Source organism: Henckelia pumila, chromosome 2 (assembly GCF_033568475.1).
Source record: "Henckelia pumila isolate YLH828 chromosome 2, ASM3356847v2, whole genome shotgun sequence".
Classification (NCBI taxonomy): Eukaryota; Viridiplantae; Streptophyta; class Magnoliopsida; order Lamiales; family Gesneriaceae; genus Henckelia; species Henckelia pumila.
In genome coordinates, this window is record NC_133121.1 from 38,306,135 (window position 1) to 38,328,448 (window position 22,314).

Sequence of the window (22,314 nt, forward strand, 5' to 3'; positions counted from 1 at the left end):
TGGAGATGTTCGAAGCATGCAAATGGATATTCATAGGATGAATAATCGAACTACCCTATCCGGACTTTCCAAGTGGTTATCACTTATCGAGTGGATAAAGTCCGCGGTTTTGGTTGTACACCATTAGTCCTTACGACTTGAAACATCATGGAGACTCTATATGCTAGTGCTGTGCTTTGACTCGTTTACCGACTCTATGGGGGTCATCAGGTGTCGAGATTGGGTACAGTTACGACACATATAGGAGTCAATGCATTGTTGTCAAGGATTCACCACATACTTGCGAGTGTGGATATCCTATGCGATCTGAGGAGATATTAGTGTGACAAATCTCTGGCCAGAGTACTTGATGTGATTTAAGAAATGGTTTCTTAGTAGCACATGCGATGTCACTAATTTGATCTTCAAGATGCATTGCATAGTTATCGAATCTTGAGCGACTCTCGATATACCAATGGTTGTTGATTCGATCGGGATATATGGATGAAGGGACCGTACTGTACGCTAACCAAAATCTACTGGTTCTTGTAGGCACTATCAGTGATACCTAGGGAATCATGGGGCGATGTTGCTAGGCGCTTTACCATGATTCGTTGGGCAAGTCGGAAAGTGTTGTTCCGAGTCACAAGGAGTTGTGAGCCCACGGCTAGCTGTATCCCTGAACCATTGAGGGTCACACAGTGTAATGGAGTTTTAATCCCCGTTGAGATAGTTAAATTTAAAGAGTTAAATTTAATGAACTAAGGAGTTGGACTTCTTAAATAAGAGTAAGGGAGTAGGATTTCCTAAAATGACATAGGGATGGACATTTTAGGAAACCACTGAATTCGGATTCAGGAAAATTTATTTTGACTTTAAAATGTGCAGAAATGGTTTCTGTGCACATTGGTAAAATCGGTTTATCAATCGGAGTCACGATGAATTTTATATTAATTTCTGAACGAGCGGGCTTTGCTTGTCGGGCCTCAACTTATGACTAATGGGCCCTAAGGTGTTAGTGGCCTGCATTATAAATAAGTTATTGCAGTACAGAAATTAGACACAACAGGTCATTATTTTTGAGAGCAAAAATTTCAAACCCTAGCCCCTCTCTCATAAAGTTTCGCCCGAACACTCCCACTCTGTCAGAGAAAATTTCGGTCTGTGATTTTGAATCGCAGTCAGGAATAACGAATCAGATTCGTTTAATCTCTTCGCAGAAAACTTCTGATAGATTTTCTAGTGCAATCTATCAGAGGGATTTAAACCCCATTCGTGGACCTGATTGAAGGAGTTCATCAGTTCCTGGGAGATACAAGAAGCGCAGAGAAATCTGTGTGGTGTCCATTAATCTCGCTTCGAGATTGAAGGTAAAATTTAATTAATTGTTATTTGAATTTTACACACACAATAATTTAATCGTTGAATGGTTGATACCCACACCATGGAATTGTTCCATGATAAAATTTTTAAACTTCCGCTGCACCGGGTATCAATCGTGATTGATCTGACCGCCAGTTTACCAACAGAATCTTATCGCTCTGATACCACTTAATGTGAGACCCCGTTTCTAATATCCTATTCTCAAATAATTAAACACAATCGAACACGAAGAGCCGCGGAAAAACGGATCAATTTTTTTTTTTTTTTAAAAAGAGCCTCGTGCCCGCGCGAGGTCATAACCTCGCGCGCGGGCAGAGGGCTCGCGAAAGGCTCGCGCCCGTGCAAAATAAGGGCTCGCGCGCGCGGGCCAAAATTCCCGAGCCCTCCAGGAAACCTCGCGCGCGCGCGAGGTCATGCCTCGCCCGCGCGCAGGACAAACGGGCAGAGAGGGAGAGAGAGCCTGGAAAATCAATCAAAGGCAATTCTAAATAATTCTAAACTCATACACACATATAAAACAATAATTAGAACATGCCATAATCTAAGTTCTACCCAATTACAATAACAAGTTCGACAATAGGGTTCGTTCGACTAATAAAAAATAATACAAATCCAAAAGGTACGACCCTACGACACACAGTGTCTCACTTCTATCATCTCACCCCGAGCTAATCCAAACGACTTGGTCCAGCTCCTGATCCTCCTGTTGTCAAGTACACATACAAACAAAACAACAGCCGGATAACCCGGTTAGAAATATAATTTCTAAGTAAAAGAGACAGGCATGCAATAGCAGATAAACACCTCATATAGACATGTAATCATCATCAATAAATCAAATGAGGGTGGATGTATGCATGACTTCAAAACTCGGGATTATCAAATCAGATAATCGAAATATCGATCGGTATTCGGTTGGGATCCCAGGGCCAAGTCATTACAACAACCCACCTACACTCCCTTTCGGGGTGGATGTCGCACGACTCAAACCCCTAGACTTCAGAGCAACTATAAGAAGTATTTTGGCACTTGGAAAAACTCGAAATCCAAAGCCACTTCAACATAGCTCCCTAAATCGTCTATATTCAAAACGAATCGAATAATCGGCTCAATATGAATGCAAGTGTAAACAAAATAATCAATCAAGTTCACACCAACAATTAAACATGCAGTACGTGATTTTTGGGACTCGAGAATCAATCGAACTCGAGTATTCAATCCCATTCATAATCAATGTCAACTTTTATCTTTCAAGTCCGTCGAGGATTCAAATCTGAAAATAACAACAAACTCAAATAAATAATCAATCGAATCACAACAAATCGAAACATAGAAACTCAATCAATATACCATCTTCAATTCTCAATTCGATTCAACTCCCAAGTTCGATCCAAACCCGAAACTCCAATCCAAATCTGAAAATGAAGAATAAACGGTCTTCGTCTCCAATCCAAGTTCGTATAAAATCCAAACTTCGTTCTTTTTCCGAACCGACTTCGAATACACGATCTATGCTAGCTCAAGAACAACATACTCGAAGATTATCAAATTCTGACAACCCAACAAAAATCAAATTTCGAGGATCGTAGCAAAACTTACGTCAAAACGAAGTTTTTGTTGCGGTGATCGTCAATCTCAACTCGGAACTAAAATCTGACGGTCGAATCGTGCGAATCATACGAAAGAAATTCTTGAAATGTCGTCTCCCATGGCTTCCGGATTCAGTACGTATGAATGGAGGAGAGGGAAGGAGAGTGAAGTGATGGGGGGAGAGGCAACTTTCAAGGATAATATATAAAAATCCCACTTTTGCATTTCGGTCCCTCAATTCTTCAAAGTCTGCAAAGTGACCCCCTGAAAAATATCAAAACGGCCCTCAACTACTGAAAACTCTGATTATCTCAATTAAATTCAATTATAATAAAATCAGGGCATTACAGGATCCCGGAGAAAAAGACCTCACAACATAGCCACCGACTCTCCTACTCGGAGTGGTGTCGAGCATCTCAATCCCCAAACTTTGGCGCAACAATAGTGAGTAATCCAGTTGTAGGAGTAAATCTACATCTCATGCCACTCAATTATAGCTCTTCAAACGTCCATTGCAATCTAGGTGGTTCCGCTCTCTATGCTTAATGTTTTAAGGCTCAAGATGAATTCCTACATAATCAAGATGCATCAAGACATAACAAGAAAACGTAAGTAATGCTAATCAAACAATGGCTTAAAACAAGTAAACACATACAAGTACATTAAACAAGAACAAACAAACATGCAAGTATGTGGTTTAAGGACAACTCGAGGATGTTATCTATCTCGAGTGTTCTATCCCATCTTGATCAATGTCGACTCATACCTTTAGTCTTGGTTCCAAGGTGCTCAACTCTCTACAAAAACAAGTTCATATCAAAATTTGCTCAAACACATCCATCTTCAAGGTAGGAATGGCTACAAACCTTGCTCAACTTCTATCGGTTCGATTTCTGAAATTCCCGAGTTCGACAAGCTTCTATAAAATCTTAAAATAACGTGTGATTATGTTCAACATCCGCATTTAAACTCAATAAAAGCATAGCTCAATCAATTGCCTCAAAAGCTTAACAATTCTCGAATCGACAGCGTAACGGTTAACAATCGACAAACCGAACTTCAACTATATCAAGATATTATTCAAATCCAACTCATATCCTCAACATATCAGCATAAATATCATCAAAAACCAGCATATCAGAAGTGGCCATTTTCAAAAACCACCTCAAAAATAAAAAACACAATCAAACGTCGATCTTTTTCTGATCCGTCTTAGATATACAATCGGTAACCACTCTAGAATGCATATATACAATTAAAATCTGATTCCATCATCATCTCAAAATCAAAACATAGTAGAACGAAATAAAACTTACATCACAAGGTAGCCTTCGATGCGGTGATCGCAGATATACAATAAATTTTAGATTTTATCTGACGGATTTAACGAATCAAGCTTCAAAAAATAGAAAAATGGTTGAGGAAGAATGAAACGACTCTAACCTCTAATTAAATAAATTAATGAAGAAAATGCGAATTTTAAAAAAAAATTGTCATGACTCGTTTGTTTCAACATAAATCCACCTGTCTCAACTCAACAATTGTATAAAACCCCAAACAAGAAGTAAAATACGAGATAATGGGGTTTTGCTATTAGTACCAAACCTCAAAACAGAGCAAAATGTTTAAAAGCTTACATGCCAACATATAGTGGTGCAGGGAAAACACATCCTGACAAATACTGGGAATAATAAATATAACAAGTTCATTGTTACAAATTACTTACTGCGGAAAAAAAAAAATGAAAGTGGCAACGGTCGAGGGGTACGCCACCGAACACTATCAACTCTGAGGATCCTGCCTCTCAGCCTCCACATCGAAATCTTCTGCACCAAGCACAGTAGTGAGCCTGAAGGCTCAACAAGATTGTACTAGAAATAATGAGGGTTTAAAATACATGCATCATACTAAAAATAATAATAAGTATACGATGAACTCACACGAACGAAACACAACTCATGCCCGAAGTAGAACTTTTACAATATGCAATTTAAACATGACAGTCATGAACATTTCCCTTTAATTAACTTGTGAATTTAGATCCTTGATTGTGACTATGGGTTTTGATCGATCAATGGCTACAGTACTATGCCGGCAAGGAAACCGAGTTCTTCCCGGCTCCACATTGCCCCTATGAATTGGTAGGGAAGCCGAGATTTCTCCCGACCTCACACTACACGTCTGGTTGTTAGGGAAGCCGAGATTTCTCCCGACCTCACACTACACGTCTGGTTGGTAGGGAAGCCAAGATGTCTCCCGACCTCACACTACACGTCTAAATTTGACAAGTGAGCCAGGGCATCTCCCGACCCATCATTGTACGTTTAAGTCACAACAAACTCTCCTCATTCAATTACTTTACATTTTAAATTTAACTTTCCACCTTTTCATAATTTATACTCCGTGGGCTTGAACATGAATAGTTTAAAGTTTACTCACGCGGAAGATGGGAACAACAAACTTCAAGACACGAGCCCGAATGATAACATAAAACTTGAATCATGGATTAATGATGTGTAAGTGACAACCACAAAACATATGGACTTCCTTTGAACTCTTACTTATCCCAATAATGAGTCAATACGGACGTTCGGCCCGTACGGCCCATAAACTAGCTCATCCTTATCCGAATGACCTCTCGTTCGAACCGACATCTCGTACACATCCTAAATCATCCCTAGGATCATTCATTAACCTCTAAAGTAAGCCCGAGAAGCCTGTTCACTTTGAGTTTCCAGATATCCCCCTAAACTTTCCCGAAAACTGCTCTAACCACCTCTTAATTCGCCCTTTTCTTACCCGAAACTTACCCGAACACCACAACCAAGTTCTTAACCCATAATTCTCCATCTCCAGCCCATAACACCTATTTAAAAAAATTCCAAGACCACATTTGCACCCCTAACAATCAACATGGGCAGCCCTCAACACCATTCATCCATTTCTTCAAATTTTGAACTCAAACGCCCAATATAACATGCCGAATTTTGTAAGTTTCAATATGAAATTTCAAGAAATAAATATTACATGATGTATAACTCAAATCCACCCCAAACACACATGCAATAGGTTGAAAATATCACAAGACCAATCTGAAATTTTCTTCAAGTTTCGAAATGCACCAATATCATTCAAGTTGTTATCTCAAATCAGCACACAACACATTCTAGCAACAAAAGAGATGATAATTTCAAAATTAATTCATGAACCCTTGCTATTTTTGTTCAAACCGAGCTCCTACACATATATAGGATGAAAAAATTGAAATAAAATCAAATTTAGGGCAAGGAATATAATATTCTATACTTGGTGTTCAAAGGATAGCACAATCTTGCCTCAACTTGGAATACACAAGGAAAGAAGGGGAAAAATGGTGTTGATTTCTCATGTCCGGCAGCTGAAGGGACCTCAAATGAGTGATTTCAGGTCGGCACGGTGGTGGTTGGTGCTCGACGGCGGCCGGTGGTGGTGAAGGAAGTGAGGCCGACGGCCTTGTTCTTCAAGGAGAGGGTGGGCGGCTGTTTTGGGGGCTAGGGTTAGGGATTTTTATTGGAATGTGTTATGGTAGATTCTAGATGTAAGTTAGAGTGTATATGTATATGTGTATGTATGATAGGTAGGTGTGTGGGTAGTGTGTACTTAAAAGTGCTACTACACTTATAAAAGTGTCACTTCCTCTTTACAACTTTTAAATCTACAAATTTTGCACCTATTTTTATTTCTATGTTTAAAAATCCCAAAATTTAATATAAGAATTGAATTTTTATTAGTCCGGGTTCAAAAAGGATAATTTTTTAGAAATATTAAAAATAAGCTCAAGAATGCACTAAAAGCGATTTTTGGCACCCGAAAATTCTAAAAGAAAAAATTCCATTTATTTTCCTCAACTTCCATAAATTTTAACTCTCAAAATAAAATTTAAGGTTTTACCGCCAAATCCACCATCACTGTGTGCCAGAGCCGGAAGTCACTGAACTCAAGACTCTCAATAGTAATTAACTTAATAACTAAACAAATAGACATCTGAAGGAATTTAAACACTAACTTAGAAATTAAAATCAACACTTTAAATATTTTAATGTCACAGCAATAAGTAAAATATTTAAATAACAAACAGGACGATTAAAATAATTTAAACAAACTAGATGAACGTTTAAAAGTCATTTAAATAAATACACAAGCGGAATATAAAAAACTTTTAAAACGACTTGAAAAGTTAAAAGCATTTAAATAAATAAGTTAGGAATTTAAAATAATTTAAAGTAACTATCCGCTAAACTTAATTTATTTAAAATAAATAAGTTGGACAATTAAAATCATTTGAATAAGCAAGCTTATACATTTAAAATCTTTAAAATGATTAAGTTGCACAAAAAAATTATTTTAATAAATAATTAATATTTTATTAACACATAATTCAAATAACGAATTTAAATCGGTTAAACCTAAAAATAATAATCATAATATTTATTAAATTTAATGCATGCGATTTAATAGACTGGATTTTAGGTGCTACAAAGAAGGTTTCTGATTTATCTCACGTGAAGGAGCTGCAATTCTGATGAAGATACATATGATATGAGGTTTAATAAATACAAGCCATGTGTCTCCCACCATTTCAAGATAATTTCACTTTAGTCCCTGAAATCTTTGATATTTGCAAATCAGTCCCTAAACAAATTTGAAACTTCCAATTAAATTCTTAAATTTAAGAATCTCGGAATTTAAATCTAAATTTCATAAATTCTTAAATTAAATATTCTCAGAGCCTTACAGTTTTATTGTATCATCCAGCCCTCTTGATTTATTGACAAAACAATTGAGCTAAATCTGACTGTAAGAAATTGAGTATTCGTGTTCTAATAGGTCAAATCACTTCGAATATAATCATTTAAAAAATAAATTTCATTTACCGTCTCTGTTAAAGTTTTCAAATTTCAAAATTTTAAACTTATCCACAGATATGCGGCCACATGCATGGACTGAAAATTATGCTTACACGTTAGTCTCTACGACACCGTATATAGGCCCCTGATTTTGATTTGCAAACCTAATCTTCTTCCCAAAATTTTCTAATTCTCAAGCGATTCGAAACCCCAATCTCTCTCAGAATATTTCTCACTATTCACAACAATCACTACAAGATGTATTTGTACACTGGAAATATACTTCAAGTTGACTTTGAAAATGTCCTTACACTCAAGGATCCTGGGATGGTTGAGATGTTCTCCACACTTCAAAATTCTAGACTGACCACATTTCAAGCTGCAGAAATCACATTTACAAGGAAGCTTTGTCCTCATTCTTTGCTTCAGCTAAAGTTTAAAATGGTACTCTCTATAGCTCGATCGGGGATGTTCCAATCTCTATCACACAAGAAAACATTGCTGGAACGTTCAAGCTGCCGAATGAAGATATCATGATTTGACTAATCTGCCAGCGGAATTAATTGAGGAAATGAGATTAAGGTTTTCTCTTAATGGATTTATCAAATCATCATGCAAGGAAAGAGAAATTAAGTTGGAGTATCGTCTTCTTGCTGATATCATCTCCAAATCTCTAATGGAAAAATCGGGATCTTTCGATGCTCTTAAAGTGGAAAAGTTTGAAATCCTGGTATCCGTAACTGCTCGCATCAAGATCAACTGGGCAGATGTGCTTTTTAAGTTTCTCACCTCCATGATTATTAATCCAATCATTCAGTCTCAAGGGTTTTTTGTTCAGATCAGTTATTTGCTAGAAATCCTAAATGCCGACCTGGGACCCTAAGACATTTCATGTCCAAAAAGTACTCAATGAAAGGTCAATCTGTAGTAACCCGGAACCCATTTTAAGGTAATAATATGTTAAACATGATTAAGGGTTAGTAATTAACCAATTTCGGCGCTTAATAAACTAAAAAGATGATTTGACGAACGGAGCTTCCGTTGGCCATCGGACGCAACGATGGAGGGGCAGAACGGACGCAACGTTCCTCAACGGACGCAACATTCCTTGAGATACAGGCAGGCATGAGGTGGCTTGATGACTAAGCTACGAGTTTTGACAAGTGTCAAACATGCAGGAACGGACGCAACGTTCGTGTACGAAAATTTTGGCTATAAATAGGGGTCTCCGGAGTTCATTTTCAAATACGAATTCCAAGTTGCCTTCTTCGATCAGTTATATAGAGTGAGTTATACACTTGAGGGCCCTACCGGTTATAATAGAGGTTCTGGAATAACCAAGGTGTGGTTATAGTCATCCGGGACTAGCGACTCCAAAGGGCTATCTACGGACGAAGGTATGGTCCGAGAATCTATTTAAGATTTGGGAGTAATTATTAGCTTAGTTAAGGCTTATAGAACTTGTGTAGTGATACGGTGAACTTTTGAATATAGGCTTAGAACCTAGGATCTACTATACTTGAACTAGCCTAGAGGTACGTACACATTGACTGAGATTTACAGTGAGTATACATGTTTATATGTTGCATTTATTTGGCATTATTATATGGCATGATATATGATTTACCGCTTTCTATACTCATATGTCATGTTCATATACACGTTGAGCCTATACCTTGTTATACCTGATTATAGAGCCGCTCAGCTCTATACTCGATAGTCTGTCACTGAGAGTACCGCGACGGCGGGGACATGTATGTCTGACTAATCTGGTATACTAGACGAGTGTGGTTGCACCCAGAGGTTGATCCGTGCAGTGGCAGCACTCATGTGGCGCCGGTACTGAGCATGAATTTTCAGATGACCCTTTACCAGTCATCATGTTGCATGCACTATATAAATATGTTTACTCATGTTTATGTATTGGGCATTAGCGCTCACGTTCTAGTTATTATCTTGGACACCCTATTTTACGGGACAGGTCGCAGGATGGACGGAGCTGGTAGTTCAAGGCAGGACTAGGGAGCAGGAGCCTTGAGGAGTTAATTATACAATATGATTTGATATAGTTGTATAATGTTTACTTTTAAGTTTTTCGATATGGTTGTATCACTAAAGTATTAAGCCTGAACTTGTTTTACTAAGCTGATATGTAAATTATGGATTATGTTTCCGCACGTTTTTACTCTATTGGAATTTTGTTGTATTAAGTTTAATGCATGCTATTAGTTGCCATTTAGTAGGTGATTCCATGCAGGGTCACTACACAATCACAGCACACAAGTCCAAAAATATCTTGTCTGTTGAGGATTTTCTGAAAGTTAAAAAAGAAATTGGTGAAGATGAAGAAGCAGCGAAGAAGTTCACAATTGCTCAGACCAAACGGGTTCAAACCACAATTTACATCTTTATTATAGAGAGAGATAAAAATTTAAAATTTAAATCTAAAAATAGGTGGAGAGATTATAATTGTCGCATAAAATATGATATTACATGAACACCCTTAATAATGAGCCTCAAAATTACCAAAAACTTCATTCTGGCTAGCCAGGTTCTAGCCAGGTAGCACTGTCCTTTTTCTTATCCTATTGATGTTGAATGCCACATTTGTTTCTCCCAACACTCGATTATTTTGACATGGTTAATCTATTCGCTTGAGAGAGTGCTTTTAAAGGGATATACGGACATGTACAAAAAGGACGTGCATTTTGGCAATTTCCAGAAGAAATTCACAATCACCACACATCGCATGCATCATATAGTTGCAGAATTAGAGAAACTACCAATGGAAGGCCGGTCGGAAGAGTCAAATCTTAAAAGCAAACCAATTAATCCAAGGCCAAACCCATTGCAGTTCCTTCACTCATCAAAAGTCAGACAAGATTATCCATCTCTGGCATCCCGTAATCAATCCATTGCCCCTCTAAGCAATGACTTTTGAGCAGTGAACAGAGAATAACGTTTTTGCACGATTTTTCAAACTTAGTCGTGCCACAAATAGTATCTAGTTAATAGGACCATCTTCAAATCCTACATCAACAGATTATGCCTATTAAGGATTGTCAAGAAAACTGTCGTCGAGAACACATTAGTGATTAGACAAGAAGGCGACACCACTTAATGCATTGATTAAAAAGACAGCATTTTACACATTTAATAATAGCAAAATCTAAAATGCCTATGGCTAATGTCCCTCACTGTAAGCCGAAGGCATTTAAAGAACTATCTTCAGAAGTTAACGGCCCAATTCAAATGACCCAACTGAGGTTGATGATAGGCACCCACTTGTGCTCCAGGACCAGGTGCAGCCACACCAACTCCGACATTACCACCCATGGCAGGGCCCAAATGATGAGGATTTGCAATTGCCGTGGGTTGCTGGGATGGATGGTACATGCCAGAGAACTGCATGTGAGAAGATTGTGCTGCCGCCGCTGCATGTGAGGGCAAATATGCAGCATGAGGTGTCTGCCCGGGAATATTGTAATATGAAGCAGATTGCAGACTAGGAAGTTCCCTGGGGTTCATCCAAATCTCAGATGTCTCTGCCTGCCAAATAAAATAGAAAACGAAAGCAATTCAGTGACAAATAGAATATTCAGAAGGAGAAACAAGCAAAAGCATTTTTAACTTTTAAAGAGAGGAGAGTGCACTCAAATACTGACATTTTTATTTATCCTATACAGTCATCAGCAGTGCTTGAAATATTGGAAATCCAAGGTAAATTAAAATTGTTTGTTTGATATCATTATCAATAAAAATGGATTTGAATATAATAGCAAGGAAAAAACAAACATCAAGATGCACATTAAACAGTCACTCTCTCCTGTACTGAAAACTAGCATGGGAAACCAAACAAACAGGGGAAAAACAACTTCCACATCTTCTTAACATTTTGCAAATGACATCAATAGATGAAGAGAAAACCCTGACGATACACTACTCTGAAACCTCATTTGCTAGTCCATGTTGTAAATCTGATAATAAACAATTATATAATATATATTTATGAAAACCACAAATTGTTAGGTACTTTAGAATAATGGGCTGGATAAGTAAAGTTAGGTTATCATCATGGGCCTTGCTATACTGGCTTATGCTAGAGGCAAGAGAGTGTTTGCATTCTTCTTGTAAAAGGATTATATCCTTGGCTGGGATATTTCTCAGATTATAATTCATATTTCTTATTAGTAAATCTGTTTTCCTCTGTTATTATTTGCAATAGAGTGTGTTAGGAGATTTAGATCCTAACAATTGGTCCGACCTGCCGGATTCGAATCGAAGAGGCTGAGTTCCAATTTCCAACTGAGTGATAAATCAACAATGCTGCCATCAACAGAGAAAAACCTTGAAGAACAGCTTGCTGCTGTGGGTTTCGCTTTGTACCAGCCTCCTATTTCTGTGGATAAATTCATCTGCCTCCTAGATCGAGCTGAGGGATTTCTGTCAAAAGTGGAGCAATCGCCTTCCAAATCCATGCTAACCGCCCTTTCACCATTAATGGAGGCATTGACAGCAGAAGATTTAATGAAGCACTCTGATGTTGATATAAGATTAAGTGTAGCTTCTTGCCTAAGTGAGATAACCAGAATTACCGCACCAGATGTTCCATATAATGATGACAAAATGAAGGAGATTTTTCAATTGATTGTATCATCTTTTGAGGACTTGGCAGAAACTTCGAGCAGATCTTATCGCAAAAGGATATAGCAATTCTCGAAACCATTGCTAAGGTCAGGTATTGTGTGATCATGTTGGATTTGGAAATGGATCAGACAATTATTGAGATGTTCCAACACTTTCTCAGAGCTGTAAGGGTGCAATCAGAAATCATTTTTGAGTCTATAGAGGCAGTGATGACTCTAGTTTTAGAAGAGAGTGATTATATCAATTCAGCTTTACTCAGTCCCATTATGGTTGCCGTGCAGCAGGACAATGAGAAAGCTCTGCCAAATGTTAAAAAATTGGCTGAGAAGGTTCTGAATAATTGTGGGGAGAAGCTTAGACCGTATTTACCCAAAGTATTAGAAACTTCAGAAGTCGAAAAACCCAAGGAGGGATCAGCGCTGTCTTCATATTTTATTAAAGATCAGAAACAAGTTGAGCGAGTGAAAGCAGCGGAGTTCGACGAAGGGGACCCGATGGGAATGGGAGGGATATTAAGGATTGGGCGATGCCCAAGAGTCAGCGCCATGGAGCTAATCGAACGGTACAGTGGGCGGAAGGCGGTGAAAGTGAAAGAGAAACCATATGAGAGTTGTGCATCGGTGTTCCAGGGGCGGAGAGTCGAAGGCGTGAGCACCGAGTGGTTTGTGATTTTATTGGTCCAGTTAAATTGGGCTGCGCAACACCAAGATCAGAAGCACTCCATCTTGGTTCATGTCATCGTGTTATCATTAAAGGTTTTAGGGCTTGAAACTCTGGCCACTAAGGAGTGGGTTAGGGCTTTAGAAAGATACTTGGGCCAGATCAATCACTGGGCCCAAAAGAGCGATACCGTTCGAGTCCGATGCTTATCGCCCTTTACGTCAAAACTCAGAACGTGGATAGAGGACGAAGAAGCAGCAGCGAGCCAAGGTGATGAGATCGGTCGACGAGATGTGGCCGGAGATTCGCAAACAATTGGCCTGTTTGTTGCCGGTATGATGAGCGGCGCAGATTCTAAATCTGACGCATCTCAAAGAATAAGGAAACGAATAAAAAAAGCTTCAAATTTATTGGGTCAATCAGGTTTTGATGGGTTGTATGGGTCTTTCCTCAGCAAGCCCGGTGACCGGCATACAAGATGGGCCGTATTACTTTATATGGGGCGATTCTGTCGGAACTCCTTAACACATGCTCAAGCGAGCAAGAGGGGCGCAGGAGAAACCAGTGGGTGGCTTTACTTAATTAAGAAACGCATGTGTTGCAGAGCAGCCAGCCAACAGCAGGAGAAGATCGCCACAGGAAAATTAAGAGCCGAAAATGAGTTTATACTTATTGTTGCTGCAAGGTGTGTTGGGAATTGGCAAGGGAAACTTGGGGATATCATGATATTTGCAGTTGAATACGGATTTTTCTTCACTGCCAGTGATATTGCATATGTGGATTATCTGTGGTTGGGAAGGTATGTCATCCATGGCCAGCACAACTTTGAGCCCATTACTGTTTTCCTGGTTTTTAACCGTCAAGAAGCAAGGGAAATGAATGTGTTTTTTGGCTTTTGGATTGAGTGCATAGAGCGCATGGGTGAGCAAGATGAGATATACCCATGGCGTCATACAACCCGACTGTTTAATAGGCTTCATCGGGTGGTGCTGATTGTGGACATGCCTACTGATATGGGGTATCGAGTTAGGGTGTGTAGAAGAATTTTTGAAAAAAAAAGGGGTGGATTTTGTGATGGGCATTGCATGGAAATTGAGTTGGGATGAAGAGAGTCTGCTGCGCTGTGCTGGCCAAGAACTAGAGAAAGGAATCTCAAAAAATTTCTTGAATTGGAAAGGAACATGGAGGAGGAACAAAAACTAGAAATAAGAATTCAAGAGTTGCAAGTAAGAATAGTGATGATGCAGCAATTGACAGGTGGTGCTGCAATTGCTTATTATTCTCGTGTCACTGATGATATCACAAGGGAAGGATCGTCTACAGATTCTGGTTTAATTGAAGGGTGCCACAATTCAAATTCAAATTTTGTCAAGGTGAAAGATTATGGAGCTACCGGTGAGTTTAAAAAGAAGGAATTCAGCCATCCAATCCTGGATACGAACCAAACAAGAGTTTTTGATGGCGGAGGGCGCAAAGCTAGGAAGAAACGAGGATTCTATACTGCAGCTTTGACACCCATGGCACCTTGCATTCTTAATCCCAGCCTTGAGGACAAGGCTGAATTTCAAGGGGGTGGTATTGTTAGGTACTTTAGAATAATGAGCTGGATAAGTAAAGTTAGGTTATCATCATGGGCCTTGCTAAATTGGGCTATCCACTTGTCAAGAAACTTCTAGAACCGATAGCTTGGAGAAGAGGAAAGGGGTTAGAATGAGAGAATATAAAGTAGGCATGTTAGAAGGAAATGAGATTCATTCACGTTTATTGTATTTTGTTCTTACTAGCTTGTGCTAGGGTTTCTACTGGCTTATGCTGGGGCAAGAGAGTGTTTGCATTCTTCTTGTAAAAGGATTATATCCTTGGCTGGGATATTTCTCAGATTATAATTCATATTTCTTATTAGTAAATCTGTTTTCCTCTGTTATTATTTGCAATAGAGTGTGTTAGGAGATATAGATCCTAACACAAATCAGTGAACTGGCTCATCTTTTTAACAAGTTAACAGATTGTGGCCTCCACAATAATTACTACACCATAGTTGTCACAGGTGCGAGGCGCACTGAGGCGCACAAGGGCCCTAGAGCCAGAGGCGCAAGCATAGGCGCGCGCCTTATCGAAGCAAGGCGCACACTTTAATTTTTTAGAGATATATATTTATCTTTAAATAAATATATCAAATATGACATGCTATAAATATAAATAATTAAGTCACACAAAGCAAAATATAATCAATAAATTCATCGTGACACGATTAAAATTCCTGATTCATCTGAATCATATTCATCTTCTTTCATTGCCTCATCACAATCCAAAGCCCAAAATTTAATTAATAAATTCATAGCTTTTTACTTGCTTCTTCGGTTTCTTACTCGCCCTTGACTCTGCACTCTTTTTTGGGCTGCCAAGGTTTAGTTTGGGCTTTTTCTTTTAAGGAAATTAAGTTATTAAAAAAAGAGAGAAGTCGGGCTGCTATATTTGTCATCTATAAAAGTTTTAACCCAGGCGTGCTTGAAAACTTTCAAGGCAAGCCCAGGTCCCTTATTAAGTCGCTGTGCCTAATATGAACCCAGACGCAGGGACGCTCGCCTTTGACAACTATGGACTACAGAGAATTAAAGAATTTACGCCTCCATTCACCTTTATTCTGGACCTCTGGTATCTTAAAGTAGCACAAATTATCAATTGTCCACATGCCAAATTCATCATTAGGCAAGTCATGCATGATTTTAAGGTTAGAAACAGGATGTAGTCACCTGAGGATTTGGAGCATAAAGACTATCATTATACTTAAGCCGAGATGAATCCTCATGCCCAGCTACGTTTCCAACCCCGGGAGTATTGATGGCATAACCTGTTGGACTGGTGAAATTTCCATACCCCGTTGGACCACCAGTTGGGACTGGCTTGAATTGCTGAACACCGTACTTGAGGCCGCTTGGAGATATATGGGCACCATTTCCAGGCATCAGCAAGTAACTGCTTCCGTTAGAGGGATGAGGGTAGGCAGGACTGTTAGAGTAACCAGGCAAGGGCATTGGGGGAACATATACAGGGGAGAGGAACTGGCGGTAGGGCATTAAATTGGCGTAATGGGAAACATGAAGTTGGGGATACATCTGGGCCATCTGTTGCTGCAGCTGCTGTTGATGCTGCGGCTGCTGTACCATTGCAATTGTTGAAGCAGGAACAGTGTTTGTTAAATGAGAACTCAGGACCTATAAAATAATTAACAATTAAAAATCTATAAGCTAAAGATCAACCCATGATAAAGCATTTATTGAGGCAAGCATATACTGAAATTTGCAATACTTCAGTCACCATCCAAAATAAACCTTCCCCTGTTTCCCCGTCATTTTAACATTTCCCCTGTTTCCCCCGTCATTCTAACATGAGAAAGGCAATCACCAAACAGCAGTCTTTCATTACTGTTTTTTTTCCATTTAGGGCAACATGAGACTCCAGGACTCATTTGGTTCCAGCACACAGCCTAATCTCCAGTACAGCAAGCAACCGAGTGCTGATAAAATCTTAAAAAGTCCTACAGTCAAATGAGTGACAGAACACCACAGTTACTGTGAACGTGAGTTTCTCGGAGAATGCCAGCCTATGTGCAAGAAAGGGGAGAAACAAAGAGGTGTGGTTACTATTAGCATCTAAACATTTTATTCTAACCTCTTGAGAAGATGGCAGAACTGGCCCTCGAACCGTTTCATCAGCCAATGGGCGAAAATATGGCATATCATATCCCATATGAGGGTCATAACCCTGCTTTCAGTAAAAATATTGTTAAAGAAGTGTTTGGGGTTGCTGATATTAATATTAATAGTTAAAGTTAGTTTGATTAATAAAATATGTAGAGTTCCAAAGTGGCAAACAAATCATTCCACGAGGCATAAAGACAGGCAAGAATGCTCTTTCATTAGCAGGATTAATCAAATCTGAACTCACCGAAAAGTTTGACAATTCAGAAGTATCTTGATGTAGCAATTCCGGAGTGTAAGATGGTGGGTTGTCTCCAACCAACCCAATATCAGCATAGTTTTCCAGGTTCTGTGGACTAGACGCCTCTTTCTTCTCAGTCAATTGAGAATCAGACACATCATCTGAAGCAGGAGAATTGAATCCTGAAGATTGAACTGAATCATCTCTCATCTCTAGCTGCTTGCTACCACCAGGCTCATCTCCTGAAGCTTCTAGATTTGAGACTGACACACTGCCAATCAACCAGGATTCCAAATAAATCACAAACCACAGATTGCAAGTCTGAAAGAAATTTTATATTGTTGTATCACAAAAAATGACTGAACCATATAATTCTCGAAGAAAAGCAATCTGCAGCATGACCCAAATTGTGATTCCAGTATAATCAATGCTTCATTTCAGGAAATCGGAAAGCAGATCAATAGATCTACATAAAATTTATTTGACATCGCAAGCTTATCGATTCTTTAATGACTACATCAGCAATACTAAAGAACCTACAGAAAAGTTGCATGTAAATGGTAATGGTTGCATGCTAAGTTGACTCAATTTCTTAAATAAGGTAACACTGTGTCAGGAGATAGTCAAAAACCACTTCTCATAATGACAGAATAATAGTAGTTAGTTGTAAGAGAAACCAACCTCCCAGAAGGTTCTCTGGACAGTTCTTCTGCCGCATCATTGGACTTAAAAACTAAATTCCTAGAAATGTCTAATTCAGTTCCCAGGCTACCAAAGGTCAGACGATATCTGTCAGCCTCGGAGACACGGATATGTGCAGCTATAATAACATTTTGATTCTCAGAGATGGTCAACCGTGAAATGTTATCTTGCATCTCTGTTACCTCCTCTTTCAATTCTTCAAGACCAGAAGCAGGAGAAACAGTTTTAGCAGAAGTTTCAATAACAACTGGAGTGCTAGCAATTGGTTTGATGGTTGACTTTGGCTTCCACTCTTTATTAGGCTGGGTAACTACTGCAAGAAAGCATTGGTAAGTACCATTTAACAGATGCAGAAGTATTTCACGATAGGCTGCATTATTCCTAATGCTAGAAAACACCAGCTCTACTAGGAGGCAAAGAAAAATGTCATACAAAGGAAAAATGAAATCCAGAACTTTCTTCCTCATTCTTCTTGCATTTCTCTTCGAGAAAACATTACTTCCCTCCCTCTAGACATCCATCTTTCTGCATGGTAACTTTATCCAAACACCCAAGTGTTCAGATAACATGAAACCACATGCAGTATGATAACAAAAATGATTTCAAAGAAAACTTTGATATCCATATTATACTGCTCAATTCCAGTAAAATATACAGCACATACCAATTATACTGTAGAAGCAAATCACCATGTAGCCAACTTATCATCTAAGTTAAGTCAAACTGCTTTCAATAATCATAATTAGAAGTATGAGCTGTAAATCCCAAATTCAATGACATCAACTTTGAAATTAAAGAGAAAAACAACAGGTGAAAAGAATAGTAAGCATCAGTTACCTTTCTGATGACCAGTCACTTGATGATGAGATCTGTTGCCAAATTGATTACTCGAAAAAGATCTGCTCATTGATGGACCAGGCGTAGAAGACTCTGGCGCCATACTTTGTCCAGATTGGTCACTTTTAGATAATCCACCGGATGGCCTAGCTGATTCCCTTGAGTGGCTTTCCCTTCCTAATTGAGGGTTAGAATTAGAGGTGCTTTGAAACGTTGAGGACTTGACAGAAATTTCAGACGAATGCCGGCGAGGACCCACGACTCCAACCTCCCGCCTAATAGCCCCGACATTGATAGCTGGTTTAGAATGAAGGGATGGCACATGGACAGGATCCGAAGAGGACGAATAAACCCCAACGATAGAATTATTAGAACTTGCAGAATATGGTATAGAATCGTTTGCCTTTGTTTGAACTCGCAAATCAGAACTAGGAGTTGGAAGACGCTTCACCACAACCAATTCTTTACTGTCATTATCACCTGCTATGGTATCTTTCGTTTTCTTCGCTAGTGAATCAGCGGGACCATTCAATGCCTGAGATGAATGTTGACCAACCGGAAGACTTTGATGCCCAGAAGGCCCAGTTGAATTTCTGTATGAGCTAACAGTCGAAGATGAATATCAAGCTCAACACAAATTTAAAAAAAAAAAACTCACTCAAATAATGTGGAGTTAATAGATAATTCGAATTTCATTGTGTGTGCACAAACCAAATATACGAGAGGCTCCTCACCATCACACAAAAGACAGGTACTAAACAAGCATAGCAAGATTCTAAGCAAATTAATAAAGCAGGTCACTGCCACAACTACTAGAAGTTGAACAATGATTCAAAAATTATCACCCCTCGCCTGATTTAGTTACACCAATTGTATCTTTTTTTTTTCACGAGCTTGAAGTATATTTATTAATCAGCAATCAGACAATTTGGAGAGTAGAAAATAAATAATTTGAATCAATTATCAGTACCTCTTCACAGGCCCATTAGATATCACTCCCTCACCTCTGGAAGTTGAACTTTGAACAAGCTTTGAATCTAAACTGGCATTTTGATTAACTCTATTGTCCCGAACAACACGGAACTCTCGAGCAGCCCCTGCATCTAGTCAAACCAGATATCTCAAAGAAGTTGTAAGAATACCACATGGAACCTATTCTAAAAAGCAGAAGTATTTAGAGCAAGATGAACATGATTGGCTCAATACATCGACCTACTCATGAGTAAAAATTGAAGCTTACAGGAAGATTTTTACAACATGGACAGACAAATTTTCCTTTGACACCACAATCTGTGATAATAACACGTTTCTGACATTTGATTGTAGTTTTTATACATGGGATAGTCATACATCCTAAAAACATGTGTCGGCTTATGAACCTTATCAACATTTTGGGACAGAGAAAATATGAATACACGAGAAGTCTTGGGATTGGTAGGGCAGAATAATCTTATCAACTGTGACTTCCCTCCTTGCAGTTTTGGATAAATAAACCAAATCTATTATCTATTACATAATGGACTAAAGCATGGTAGAGTTATCGTAGCAGATTTTAGCCCAAACATTGAATCCCCCTGTATCAGCCATTAAGGTATTTATATATTTAAGAAGTGGAGCATGTGTCACCCACACTTGGATAATAATTTCCCAAATCCATCATGTTTTCGAATATCAACAAAGGCGTAAGCAGAATTCCTGCCAGTTCAAAAAAACATAGTATGTGCTGAAAATGTGTTAATTTAAATACGCTTATGGTTTTGTACGAGGCAGAATGAATGTAATGCCTTTCTAGTATAAGTATTACAATCAGAATACTGACCGTAAGAATTCCTCAACACTCATCTATAGATTAAACAAGAATATTGACAGAAGAGCATACCACCATATATGAGATTTCTTCCATATCCACCTCTCTGTGCATTACGGTCAGAATAAGTATTGTACTTCATTGGTATACGTGCAACCTCGTTATTCTTGGTCTCTACAGCAACAAAAGTCTTATAGCCTGAACTCTGAGGCAAATACAAAATATTTTAAAATGTAAACATATTGAATAAAGTAACAAATGATCTAAAAATTAAAATATAATCTAACTATCAAGCCTGCAACATCTTAACATCTAAATAATAGATGAGACCATAGGCATGCACACAGATAAACTCATACTTAAGGCTGTAAAAGGGGAAAAATATACCAAGAACACCACATGATGAGCAAATAAAAGCTGGACAAGAAAGATATGGGAGATGGCATTAAAAGTTTACTGAATAGTCTTCAAGGCATATTAGAAAAACAGGAAGTAATGACAGAAAAAATACCTCTTTTTTCCTGTCTCTTTTCCTCTTCACCTCATGAAATGGATCTGAATGAAAACACAACGTATGACATAAAACTTTATGAAATAAATTAAACAAATAGGGAAAAAAACAGAGAACTCAAATACTCAATCAAGTAAAAGTCAAGGAATATAGATCAACAAAATAACTATGATGGTCATTGATCATTAAGTACGTCTTGAGAAGAACAAAAAGTTAACCCTCTAAGATAATGTATTTAAGCCTTCATTTGGATCGATGAATTTGAAGCCAAGGATTTTAAATCTCCGATAACAAATATATTGGTTTGTTTGAATAAATCCATTTGACAATGGACTTTAAATCCTTAACTAGTTATTTTTTGAATCATTGTGGCGAATGAAATACCGAGTCAATGCATCAAGGAAATAAATACACTAATGTTAAACTTAACCAACATCAACTACAGTAAAATTTAAAAACTACCCACCTCCAAAACATAAAGCAAACGAACAACACTTTCCATTCAAATCAGATTTTAATTCTAACCAAAAAGCTTCTATTTGGAACAGAAAACAATGCACACGACATTTAATTAGACTGAAATCACCGTCTAACTAAACATCTCAAAATTTCTCCACCAGAGTCAACAATCCCACACCCTTCTGCCAAATATCAAGAAACCACCAGGACTTGCACAACGTAAAGCAAAAGGCACAAATAAAATACGCCAGGGCACAAATTCAAAACACAAAGAACTTAAAGCCCAAAGAAAGAACCTTGGTTGAGTAACTTTTGAGCGGTTTCATTAGGATCCATGTCTGTCTCTTTAAGAGCCACGTAAATATCAGCATCGGAGTGATTACCAACGATTTCTTTGATCGATTGTATGGTCTTTCGTACACCCGCCGATAAAACTTGCGCCCCGCCCTCGATTTTCGAACCCGATACCATCTCCGAATCCAAATTAGTGAAAACCAACAGTCAAATAAATATACGAAGCTATATCCAGATAAAATTGCTACAAAACTCGACGATAATCCCTAGATTGAGATAATCATCGTTAGGCTTTGAATTGGGAGAAAGAAGACGAAGAGAGCGGCTCAACCTCAGAGTGAGTGATGGGGATTTGGGGTTAGTGAGCGAGGGTTTTGAAATTAAAATTTCTTTTCCTGTTACCAAATTTTGGGGATTTTATTAATTTTTTTATTTGTTTATTTATTTTTATTTGTTTATTTATTATTATATTAGTATTATTTATTTATTTTTTTGAGGCAATTTATTTATTATTATGTCAATTAATCGTTTTTGTTATTTATAAGTAGTCAATAGTAATAAATGCTGATTGGGTAAAATCACGGTAATAAATAATATGAATAATAATAAATTAAATA

At 38.2% G+C, this 22,314-nt stretch overlaps 1 protein-coding gene across 6 annotated transcripts; it reads right to left on the reverse strand.

The window, feature by feature from the left end:
* Positions 1-10,869: 10,869 nt before the first annotated feature.
* LOC140880741 (uncharacterized) lies at positions 10,870-22,079 on the reverse strand. Of its 6 annotated transcripts, none has more exons than XM_073285443.1 (10): positions 21,700-22,079; positions 20,945-20,988; positions 20,506-20,638; positions 19,597-19,723; positions 18,627-19,219; positions 17,769-18,102; positions 17,094-17,358; positions 16,818-16,910; positions 15,899-16,360; positions 10,870-11,387 (listed from the first exon to the last, which is right to left on the reverse strand). In XM_073285443.1, exons 1-10 carry the CDS (start codon positions 21,872-21,874, stop codon positions 11,067-11,069), a joined length of 2,547 nt encoding a protein of 848 aa, XP_073141544.1. In that variant the 5' UTR covers positions 21,875-22,079; the 3' UTR covers positions 10,870-11,066. The 6 variants fall into 6 exon arrangements, with proteins under 6 accessions (XP_073141544.1, XP_073141541.1, XP_073141543.1 ...); XM_073285440.1 differs by having other exon boundaries at positions 18,627-19,228; XM_073285442.1 differs by having other exon boundaries at positions 17,769-18,099; positions 19,597-19,729.
* Positions 22,080-22,314: the final 235 nt, after the last annotated feature.

What these genes read in the sequence shown, in the direction of transcription:
- LOC140880741 (XM_073285438.1), bottom strand. Translation starts at nt 21,874, where the DNA reads ATGGTATCGGGTTCGAAAATCGAGGGCGGGGCGCAAGTTTTATCGGCG. An exon ending in AGTGACTGGTCATCAGAAAG is followed by an intron (nt 18,103 to 18,626) that starts GTAACTGATGCT and finishes GCTTTCTTGCAG; the next exon opens with TAGTTACCCAGCCTAATAAA. An exon ending in CTGAATTGTCAAACTTTTCG is followed by an intron (nt 16,911 to 17,093) that starts GTGAGTTCAGAT and finishes TACTGAAAGCAG; the next exon opens with GGTTATGACCCTCATATGGG.